This window comes from Natator depressus, chromosome 10 (genome assembly GCF_965152275.1).
Source record: "Natator depressus isolate rNatDep1 chromosome 10, rNatDep2.hap1, whole genome shotgun sequence".
NCBI lineage: Eukaryota > Metazoa > Chordata > Testudines > Cheloniidae > Natator > Natator depressus.
Window position 1 is genome coordinate 24,074,612 of NC_134243.1, and position 12,488 is coordinate 24,087,099.

A 12,488-nucleotide genomic window follows, 5' to 3' on the forward strand; every position below is an offset into this window, starting at 1 on the left:
TTAACTCTACTACCCTCAATAGAGTTGAAGATAATCTTCATATTTGTAACAATTATGGGTATAAACTGCTTCTCGAGGCAGTAAATCCTTCCCTTTTCTGAGCATGGTAAAAGTTTTCCTTAAAACTTCAAAGTTGTCTGTAAAGTCAGAGATTTACCTTTTTTTCCATCCACTTTGGCTTAGATAAGATAAGTGTGGGAGAGAGAATTGGATATGTACTTCAGCCCTGATTTAGCTGAATCAGGACCTTAGTGGTCATGTTTATATAGGCACATATAACTGAATATATAAACAAACAATTAAAAGATGTTTATATAATACCAAAAAAGTTGTGATAAAACAAACTAAAATTTGCTGATCAATGTGAGTGAAGGTTTTGCCCAGTGAAATAGAAAAATGCAGCCTTCATTCTTGAATTGCAACTCTACTTTAAGATGAATTATTATTTTAATTGTATTTAGCCTATTTAGAAGCAGCAATCAAGGACAGGTTGCAGGTTTTCCCTCTTTCTTTCAGTCTTCCAGTCAAACTGACCTCTTGTTACATATCATTACATAGCTAGTGTTTTGGTGGTAAAAGCTAATTTACAAACAGTTGCTAGACATTAGAATTCTTGTTGTGCTGTGACTGGTTTAATGAACTGTGTTTCTGTTTCTCTTGTCTGTTTTGCTGCAGAGCCTTTTAGTGCTTCTGTCTGGGTGATGATGTTTGTGATGCTTCTCATTGTGTCCGCCATGGCTGTCTTTATATTTGAGTACTTTAGTCCTGTAGGATATAACAGGAACTTAGCAAAAGGGAAAGGTAAGCTTTACACTTTACAAAATCAAGGACTATGCAAAATTACACACCTCCCTCCCCTCACTCCTCTCAAAACAAGCAATAAAATTGAAGCAATATGAACAGCTCTACAGCTACATTTACTTTTAACTAAAATGTTTTATCTGGTTGAGAGCTTGTGTTGTCATGTTTCACATTAATATAGTGTAATGAAGTTGGTGAATGAGTGATATTATGGAAAATCACACTGCAGTGGTCAAGATACCCTACTAGGCCCAGAGTATCGATATAGAAAATATTTGGAATTAATTTGTATCTTAGCACATAGGAGTCTGATTCTAGTTTCCTTGCACTCCAAGCCCCCATTGACTCCTGGGAATTGACTGGGAATTCAAACTCTCTGATCTAAACTAGTGCGGTTTTCTGCGTAATTTTTAAAAAACATGGAGATTAAACAGGATCTAATACAGTCCTTGTAAAAAAGATAGGATTCCCTTGCAATAGGCTCAGCTCTGAAAGGGGAAGCTTGGAAGGGCCATGTTCCTTACAACGTAGTGTGCACAGCTGTATGCTGAACTTGCTCCCTTATTTCCAAAAATATTTGATTATTTAAAAATATACCACTACATCAAATTATTATAGGGAATGTACGTGTTTCAATTAAACTATTTTAGTTGCATTTTTGCCCCAAGAATGAATATTTCTTGTAAGCATTTATGCTGTGCTGTGCATCTAACTTTGTTATTTTACTTTCAGTTTAATAGGTTAATTTTTTTAACTCACTACATCACACATACTTTATTTTATAGTTAAACATCTTTCAACTCGGGGAATACCATGGGGACTATTATTTGCTGACAGTATATTCTAGTGTGTGTCATAGGTCTGTCAGGATGCTCAGATACTATGACGATGGGTACTCATATAAGAAGTTGAGAAAGTAGGTAGATTACCCACTTCTTTGGTGAATTCTAAATATTCATGGTTAATAAACCTTTTAGGAACATATGACATTTTTCATCTGGGTTTTTCTCAAAAGAATTTAGAATGTATTTTCTGAAGAGATTCCCTATGAAAACCACAGGTAAAAGCAGCAGTTTAGGGGCAATATTTCCACTCTTTCCACCTAGCCACATTTACCTAAGTCTTTGATGTCATGTAGCTTTCATAGTTCCATCTTTATAAAATATTAACAAACCCTAATAGATTTAATAGTTATCATCTATCTCAATATATTAAGTGTTATGAATGTTATTTGCAGAGGAAAAACCATATTGTATAACAGTCATACATCTGCTGATGAGCAAGGATCTTCACACTTGATGTAACATTAAAATAAAGCGGGCGTGACTTCCTGAGGTCCCAGTGATTTGAACCTGATTTGATGCCTTTGAAAATCAGGCCATGTAAAATTAAACAGATGTCACTATATAATTATCTAAAAATCCTGGAGCCTTCTCGGTAGTATACATTCCTGGTTTCTGAGAACATTAAACACCATACCTTGTGAAGGCCAAATGATTTAATGTAGCATTTTTTTAAGTATTAATCTACAGAGAAGTAGCACGAGCCATAAACCAGATCCTTCCATCTTCACTGAACCTATGCCAGTCCTTCCATTGATTCCAATTACACGAGTCTTAGAACCATGAGGATATTTGTGTGGGATTGTCCTACTCACAGAAGCAAGGATTGCAGGATCAGGCCCCATAGTAGTTCAGCTTCCAGTGACAAAAAGAACAATGATAAAAAACCTAAACTTCAGCTTTTATACCCAGCTTCGCTTTTCTTGAATGGCTTATGCTTTTCTTGTCTCCACTGCTCATAAAGTACATTTTATCCACACTATCAGCTCAGCCTTTAATGGCCTTGAAAGGTGCTTTCATAAACCAAAAGTCAGTTCCATTACATATATTTATTGCACAATATTCTCATAGTGCCACTGCAGTCAGGGAAGCAGATAATCTTTTCAAAAGTCATTCTGTTTGAATGTAACATCAAAAATTAACATCGTAGTAAAGGAAGAGTTCTGTTGAAATGAGAGTATAAATTAAGTTCATACCCATTGTGTGAGTAGGAGTTTATTGCTTTAGAATGTTTCTTTTACATCGTATTTGTTTTCCTTTCAATATTTCTGTATATTGTTTAAGTGTTTAAAATGGTTGATAGCATTATACAGAAATTAATTCTTGTAAATCAGACTTCAAAAAAAGCAAGTCAAGCAAGTACTATTAATTCTAGTGTTGATTAGGAATTTTTTGATTCAATTGTTTTTGCATTAGGAAACCCAGATTCTCTAAATCTGAAACTGTTTGCAGGAAAGGTCAGTGTTAGCTAGTTTCCAGTTTAAAGAAAAATAGAAGGAAAAGTTTTTTTGAAATTATAGTGATGTCCCATGTTGCCATTTTTTTAAACAATGTTTGATTTTTTTGGAGGGTTCAAAACATTGTGTTGATAAATGTAAGTTAATTTATAATATAAAAAGTTGAAATCAAAATGAAACATTTTGATTGATCTGTCCTGATTTTTTTTTTTTTTTAATTTTAGGTTTGCAAAAGTTGAGATTCTGACTTTTTGTGAAAATTTTTCTACATTTCAAAACTTCTTGCAGGACAGGAAACAGTTTCCTACTCAGCTCTAATTAAATCGAATTTTCTAGTAGCCTATTGACACAGGGCTATACAAGTAAATGATTTTTAAATGGATAATATCCTTGCTGGCCCACTTCTCTTCCTGTTTGAGTATAGGGATTCTATGTTGGCCATTTTTTCCCACATCTTTCATCTGAAGTGAAAAAATCAAAACTGATTAAAAACGTGACTGGTTGGGTCAGATTCTTCCCGGTAATACTTCTCTAATCAAAGTGGGAACTAACTGTGCATTTTGAGGAGAGAATGTATCCTGTTAGCCCTGATTCAATAAGGTACTTAACATGTGCCTAACAGGATGCATGTCAGCAGTTCCTTGTAGTAGTCAGTGGGACTACTCGTGCTTTAAGTTAAGTACATGCTGAAAAACCTTGCTGACTATGGGCCTTAATGATTATTCAGAATGGAAACTTTCTTAACTGTGATTAAACTATTCAGCTCAGAATTTAATTTTCTGAATGTAAATAATTAAGTGGGAAAGGCTTTGCATTAAACTAATCAGTAGAGTTTATAATGTCAAGAAGCGTCATTAAAATAGAGCAGAGAGGACAAAGTCTTGAATAATATAACAGAAATATTTGTATTTACTTATAAAACACTCATCCCAATGTATTGCATTTTAAATTTTGATTGCCATATTAGACTAGCAGTATGGTAAATACTGTGGCATAAGTTTATGTGAGAGAGATATCCCCCCTTCCTTTGCATCTCATCCAAACCCAAACTTACAGTGCATGTTTTCAATTTTCGTTCTAAAATTGATTTTGGGTAAACTCTACCTTGAAAAATGTTGGAATAATGTGTTAACAAATATGGAAAGAACTGCAATTACAGTATTCAGTACAGTGGTTAAAGAACTGAAATTATTCCATCAGGAATATAATGGGTTCATACTGAAAGGATTTGAACCACCCATTTGAGAGTATTTTGTTAATATATATTGTATTTTAACCCAATTGAACTGCAGTCAAGTAAAACTAAAACGACTGTGCCTTTTGCAATTACAGCTCCCCATGGGCCATCCTTCACCATTGGAAAAGCAGTGTGGTTGCTCTGGGGCTTGGTGTTCAACAACTCTGTGCCTGTTCAAAACCCGAAAGGGACAACCAGTAAAATCATGGTGTCAGTTTGGGCCTTTTTTGCTGTCATTTTCCTGGCTAGCTACACTGCCAACCTGGCTGCATTTATGATTCAAGAGGAATTTGTTGACCAGGTGACTGGGCTAAGTGATAAAAAGGTAGGTGTTCAAGTTCTGAAAAGAGACCCAATCTCCATTTTCCAATTCATTGTACTCAGTTAATCAGATATGCTAGATGCTAAAAGTCCCTATCAAGATACAAACTTGCAACCACTGCTTTCAATGAAACTATGTGACTTCATATTACACTTATTTCTTTATTTAAAAGCCCAGGGTCCAAATAATAATAAAAAAAATATAAATCTCTTTTTATAGAGGCTTTATATTCTTTTTCTGAAGGAAAAATATGCAGTGAAATGAAGTCATGTGAAACTAAGTTGTGTGAGTCATTAAACTCATGTTCTTTGAGTAGATGCAGCTGTGTATTATTCCAGATGGGTGTGCATGTGCCCAGCACACTGAAGCTGGAGAATTTTGCCTAGCAGTACCTGTAGAGGCGGCGGCGCTCGCACCTCTGGTGCTAGGTTCTCCCTTTACTGGATAAGGGCAGCACCACTCCAACCCCTTCTTAGTTCCTTCTCACCGCCTGTGGCTAGAATCGGAGCTGCCTGGTGTTTTCACCTCACATTTTGGTCTCCGTTTTCTGTGAGTTTTTTCTCTACGTAATAGTTAGATAGTAGTACCTTAGGTTGAGTAGTTGTCTGCCCTGTGTGATACCCTCACCAGGGTTCAAGCATTATCCATCATGCGGGGGCCATCCCCAATGGTGATTACCTCATAAAGTGCTTGTGTCTCGGTGAGGGACACGTTAAGGAATGGTGTTCCAGCTGTAAATCATTCAAAAAGAGGACTCAGGTGGCAGAGACTTATGGCTGAAGCAATACCTTCTGGAGCAGGCCGGGACACCTACTTCAGCACCAAGCCCTCATCTGATCAGCAGTTGCCTTCCAAACTGGCAAGTGCTGCTGCTTCACTTTCAGACCCTATTGTTTCCCCCAAGAAGAAGAGGAATCATTCTCCCTTTTCTGGGGCAGCGAGGAAGAGGTCCCATAAGACTACTTGGGACCACTCCAGGACTCAGAGAGACTCTTCCAAAGAGGAGTGCTAACCAGTACCATACTGTGGGAAGTCAACATTGGTTCCAACTCATATAATCAAGTTCATTGGACTCTACAAGTTTGAGAGCAGTTCTGCTGGCTGACTGATTCCATGCAATTTTACATCTATGTCTGGAATTTCAGTCTCAACCACAGCCCAAGTATGTCTGAGGTTGCTAGGCCATATGGCTGCATGCACACAGGTAGTGCACTTAGCTAGACTTCGCCTTCATCAGATATGGCTGAAGTCAGTCTATCATCCAAATAATCATCCCTCGGGCAGACTGGAATCCTCCACTGATTCTGGACTCCTTGTGGTGGTGGATGGTTCAGGGCAATATGTGCCAGAGCATTCCTTTCACATGGTCCCCAGTGACCAGGACTATTGTCACTGATGCCTCTATAATAGGTTGGGGAGCACATCTGGGGTCACTAAAAGTTCAGTGCCTCTGGTCAGAAGTGCCTCTGGTCATTGATATGCAGACAGGAAGCATGTCTGCATATCAATGTCCTGGAGCTTTGTGTCATCTGCAATACCTGTCAGGCCTTTTAAGATCACATCACGTACTCAGCAGTGCACATCTCTACTGACAATACCACTGTGATGTATTATGTGAACAGACGGGGGATCATGCTGTGTCAAGAGGCAATTAGGCTCTAGCAGTTTTGCATCAGCAAAAACATTAGCCCTGTGACCAGTCATTTACCTGGGATCCAGATTCACCTGGTAGATCACCTCAGCAGAAATTTCTCCCTGAATCACAAGTGGTTTCTGAAGCCCAACATCCTGCCATCCACCTTTGCAGTTTGGGGCATTCTATCAATCAACTTGTTCATCACAAGAGACAGCAAGAAATGCCAGATGATTTGCTCCTGAAGGGGTCTCAGTCTGGGCTCTGACCTGGAAATTAGCACTCCTGTATACACCCCTGTATGCTTTTTCTCCAATTCTGATCATCTGCAGGTCATTCTCAAACTGAAACTGAATCATGCCAAGCTCATTCTCGTTGCTATCCTGTGGCCAAGACAGTGCTAGTTCTCAGACCTCCTCACGTTACTGAATGGCCCTCCCATATATCTTCATATTCATCCCAACCTCCTGATTCAGGATCGTGGTCAGGTTTTGCATCCAGCACTCAGCTCCTTGCCTCTCATCATCTAAACATGCTGCATGTTTAGATGATGATGAGGAACGATGTTTGAAGGCCATCTGGCAAATCTTACTTAACAGCAGAAAGCCCTCCATCAGAGTGGCCTATTTGACCAAATAGGTTCTCAATGTGGTTGTTAGCTCAGGGAGTTCAGCTGAAGGTGGCTTATATCCAAGACATCTTGGAGTACCTGTTACACTTTCAGTCTTCTGGTCTTTTACTTAGTTTGTTGAGAGTGTACCTGGCAGTGATTTTGGCATTTTATCCACCCATCCGTGGGAACACAGTGTTTTCAAATTCCATGGCAGTGAGGTTCTTGAAAGGAGTCACTCATCTCCATCCGGCAGTGAAATAACTGGTTGCTTTGTGGGATTTTAATATTGTCTCAGTGGCTCTTATGGGGCCTCTGTTCAAGTCTCTTGCAACTTCTTCTTTCTCTCTCTTGTGTCAGGAAACCACTTTCCTTGTGGTGATAACCTCTCCAAGGCAAGTATGTGAGTTGCATGCTTTGATAGCAGAGCTGCCTTATGTGCAATTTCCAAAGACAATGTAAATCTGCGGCCACACTCTACGTTTTTATCTAAAGTGGTTTCTCAGTTTCATTTGAACCAAGTGATATATTCACCAGTGGTCTTCCCTAAGCTGAGTACCACTCCACATGAGCTGCATTTTCACACACTGGATGTCAGGCAATGTTTAGCTTTCTACCTGCATAGGACTAAACCTTTCCATTCTTCATCTCATCTGTTTGTGTCATGTGCAGACCAAATGATGGAGCAAGCAGTTTCTTCACAGATGATCTCCAGGTGGATAACTTCCTGTATCATGATAGCATACAAAGTACCTCAGACTGCACCTCCTCAAAGGGTGTGTGGTCATTCCATGGGGCCCAGGCAACACTGATGATGTTTCTAATTGATGTTCCTATAATGGACATTTGCAGAGCTGCTACTTGGTCCTCTGTACATCTGTTTACAAACCACTCTGGTATTACTATTGCATCCAGATCTAATGCAAATTCTGCAGTCTTTATTTAAAAAGGCTCCTGCGAGTACTGCTTGTGAGTCACCTGCATAGAATACATGGCTGCATCTACTCGAAGTAGAGAAAATGGTTGCTTACCTGTATTGTGATGTGGTCGTGTATTCCACAATCCAGCCTCCATCCCCTCTGCATTGGAGCCTGCACTCTTGATGGTCAGTGTGAAGGAACTGAGAGAGGCTAGGGTGGTGCTGCCCTTATATCCCCAGGGGATGGGGCTATAGCCACAGGGCACAAGGGCCAGCCCTACAGGTACTGCTAGCCATAATTCTCTGGCTTCCATGTGCTGGGTGCGCGCCCACTTACATGGAATACACATCTGCATCACATCTCGAAGAACAACAGTTACAATACTGGTAAGTAACTGTTTTTTCCCTTTTAGATAAAACAGATACTTCTGCACAGGTTTAGAAGGATGAAAAATTGCACCATGAAGACATGCAATACGTATTTTGTTAAAGGTAGAACATTTGAAGACTATTTCTAAGAATAGTACCAACAATGTAATTAACTTACAAAACCATTACCAAAAGTCAGTGATGGGAACAGGGAAAAAGAGAAATTATTTTAAATTGCAACACAAGAAATATTTGATGCAGACATTTTTATGTTTCCCTTTCTTAAAATGGAAAGAGTGAGAGGGTGATATGTAGCAGATGTGTTTTTGTGATAGCACTCTGTAGTTGATGTGTAAATCTTCATAAATGTGACACTGTGTCCCACTGTGTTCATGCAAGCAGCTTTTCCTAGTACAGTACCTTTTGATCAAATCTCACGTTAAATTTTGAGCACTATGGTGTGCTTTCTCATTTTGCTCTTACGGAGACAGGACAGAGGATTTGTACCCAAATACTTGGATTATGAGAAATGAACACATAAAGTTATTTTAAAGCTACCATTCAAGGGAACGCAACAGCTTAAATAGCTGCATTTCATACCCAGGCCCTGAACAATCCCCAGAATTTTCAGAGATAGAAAGAGTTAATTACAGCCTATGTAGATGGCCATAGGAAAGACTGATAAGAAACAGAATGAGCAGGACTAATTTTGTTCTCATAAAGTCATAGTGTCTCAAATTTTTTTGGAAGAATGTAAAGAAGTTCCTTAAAGATACTTTTATTTTAAATAGTATAAATAATTAACAGTGAGACAGATAAATGACATTTTTCATTTGAGGAAAAAAAATGGAACTGGAAAAAGCTGCTCTCCCCACTCCACTCCCTATCCCGCTTTTGGTGCAACCTGGAACTGAAAGTGTCGAAAGATCTTAGATTCAAAGTTCTGGCCAATATATAGGCAATGGGTAATATACATGTCACTGGTCTTGGCCATCAGCTAGTGATTTCAGTAGATCTGTGATTTCCTATATGGGTTTTGTCCTTCCCTTCCCCAACTCCTCCCCAAAAAATAAATAAATCTTTAGCCAGAAAATGCCAGTAATTCCTTTCCATATTGCTACTAAAAATGTACTTAGTCTATGGACATGATTTTGATTTTACAATCTTTAGATTCCCTTCTTCCTAACCAATAGATACTACGTAAAAGAGGAGCCACATCTTTTCAGTGAATTTGTAAAAGTATCTAGAAATCCTGAAAAATAAAGGATTGCTTCAAGATGTTCTTTTAGATACATACATTTCCTCCCACCCCCTGCCTCCTGAAATGTTCTCAGACTTTAAAGATTTAAAATAATTAGTGTTTAAAACAAGTAACCATGGGTTATGAGGGCAATAATCCTAATCATGTTAAAATAAATATATTTTTCTCTCTTTGGCGCTTTGGCACTCATTGGTAGGATTCCCTAATGCTTTTCATATAATAGCCCAGGAATTATCATTAGTGGTTTCTTTAGAGAATTCAGACCCTCAGCAAGATTAGACTGGGGGGGGGGACCCCAGGGGAGAGGAACCAACCAACCCTGAAACTCAGTTCAAACGGACACTGCATAATGAGCTGAAGAAAAACTCCAGTAGTTTTAAAGACCCATTAAAGAGATGCTCTATAATTCTGTATTTGTTAAGAGATGGACATAAAGAAACTCATAAATCCACTTCACTATGAATTCTTGGCTGGTGAATCAATACTTTTTTGTTTTGTTTTGTTTTCTCTAGTCACAATTGAAAAGTCAAGCTCCTTTGTCAATATTGTCACTGCAATGAAGTGATCCCAGCCAGGCACTGGGGTTGTTACTGTCAATTCCCTTGGTGATGTATTTATAGAGGAGAGTCAGGAGAAACCTATCCCTCTTTTGAGCAGTTGTCCCTGACTCTCAACATTCAATAACTTCCCATCCAAGGAATGTTTTATTTCTCCCTCCTCCTCCTCTTTCTTTTGCTAAATATATGGTGACAGGCAATTTACCCTTGTCCTCGGCTTTGAGACCTTTGTGACTCCCTTCTCTTTAGCATTCTTGTAAATGAGTCACTGAATTCCATGTGATTCTTGTCGCACCAGAAGTACCTGCACAGAATGTACTGCAAGTGGGTGTTCAGAAACTTCTTCACAATGCTCCAGGAGGTTAGAAGAAAAGAGGAAATTATGTTTTGACATCCTTTTTTATTTAAAAGGATTTTTAAAAGCCTCGGTGTACTTTTTGTATAAACACAAAGTAAGTGCAAAAGGTTGGCATTCCGAGCAGCTGTTACTTATTATAGCACAGGATGCCTTTTTAAAAAAATATGGGGAAGATTATTGAACAACAGTAGAAAATTATGGGTATTTTTCCTGGTGGGCACCTTAAGGGGCTCTAGCATGTGGTCTCCTCCACGGCTGGTGGCTCCATTAGTTTGTGACCACACTGCCTTTGTGGTTGCTAGTTCCATATGGGCCTTGTGCTCAGGGACTGCATGTAACTGGCCTTGCACAACAGACACAAGATGGGGAGAAGGAGAGCCCAGATATCTACAGGTCATGCAATCTCTTTTGTAAGATGTAGTGAACACTTCCCTCCCATCCCCAAGTGTAAGTATCCCAGTGTGCTGTAGCCTTGGCCAGAAAAATCACCACTGGGAGGGTTGGGTCAGCACAAATAGGTACTGTTAGTCATAGGACCACTTCCTTTGAGCACTAACTCTATGTGGATGTGATGGAGAAGCCCTGCCCTTCAGTGCATCTGTACAGGTCTGAGCATAATTTGGAGATTGTATTTTAGAGACTGACGTTATACTATTTGTCTAGAAGTTGGCACCTATATTTCAGAAATTGACATTGTTCAGTTTGTTTAAAAGTTTTCTTTTTACAATCCAAGCTGATGATCAGCACTGTGTAGTTGCTCATGAATTTCTAGAATGTCATGTCTGGTTCATGTCTACTTCTCTATATGTACAGAGCCCTTAGTACAGCAGGGCCCCAATCCTCTTCAGGGTCTCTGAACCCCATTGTAATATTAAACATACAAAAAAATAACTTTAAAATTTTCAAGACTTTAAGACCCATTAAATGCTCCAGACATGATAAGAGACCTGTGGAGAGGAGAGATGATGATAGCTCGATTGCCTTTATTATAGGTAGGCTTGGCAGAATTAGATTTTCTTTTTATAATTTCAATGGATAATATTGGTGCTTATTTGTAATCATTTTTATACTTTGTTATTGATTTAAATGTTCGCAGCTGTGGGAAATTGGGGGGTGTCAGTCAATAATTACTTAATTGTGGTAGATATTAAAATTCAAAATGTTAAAGATGTATAAACCATTAAAACACAAATTGTTAAAATCACATGTCAAAATATACAAAGTAAATATCCTTAAATCCACAAATCCTATCTGGTTTTAATGTTCGTTCACCAGTCCATTTGTAACCACCCTAATTAAAAAAAATCTAAATCGCTGGATTTTACCAATGAAGTCTTACTTTGCCTATGTTTAAATTTTGATTATTATCAATGGAACTATTTTTTCACTGGTTTGTGTGTACAGTGAAATCAAGATTTACAGACATTACTGAGAAAAATCGAATCCTTTCAAGCCTAATTATATGTAGGACTTATAGCTCCGCGTATTATTAAGGTGGCCCGGCACTTCCCATTATAAGACCCTGTTTCAGCTGCTTTTAACTTTACTAAACTTCAACTATTCAAGCTGAAATTTTGTGTTTTGGATGTCTGCCTCAGGTTGGATTGTTTTGCACAGGCAGCCTTAATTCTGGCATTTCCTAACATCGGAATCCTTGATTTTGCAACTATGCAGTTCTTTTAACATAGGTTTTTTTGTGTGGAATAATATAGGGCAAACATCTGAGCAGTTATTTACGGATATATGATTAATTGCATCTTTGTCAGTGTACAGCAGAGTTAAGTCAAGAGGCAGACTGGCTGACTGGCCATTTGGAGTAAAAGTTTTGCCTGGTGCCCTCTCTCCTTGTCCTGCCCCTTCCACTTGCTATTAGAACAACGCAAGATATGTCTACGTAGACAGCCTGAGTAGACAAATATGCACGAGCTCTGCCTGAGCTAGTGTGCTAAAAATAGTGATGTGAACGTCGCAGCATAAGTAGTGGCACAGACTAGTCACTCAGGTACAAGCCCACCAGATGCCCCAAGTCTATACTCAGGTAACTAGCCCATGCTGCAGTGACCATGCTGCTATTTTTAGTATGGTAATTTGACAAGAGCTAGCAAGTGTCTGTCTGCCTGGG

At 38.8% G+C, this 12,488-nt stretch overlaps 1 protein-coding gene across 1 annotated transcript in view; it reads left to right on the plus strand.

The window, feature by feature from the left end:
- The window catches only part of GRIN2A (glutamate ionotropic receptor NMDA type subunit 2A), a 288,119-nt gene that overhangs the window by 212,383 nt on the left and 63,248 nt on the right, over positions 1-12,488 (plus strand). Inside the window, exons 7-8 of the mRNA XM_074965468.1 lie at positions 676-801; positions 4,433-4,662. Of these exons, the coding sequence (XP_074821569.1) occupies positions 676-801; positions 4,433-4,662 (356 nt within the window). The remainder of the gene's footprint in view (positions 1-675; positions 802-4,432; positions 4,663-12,488) is intronic.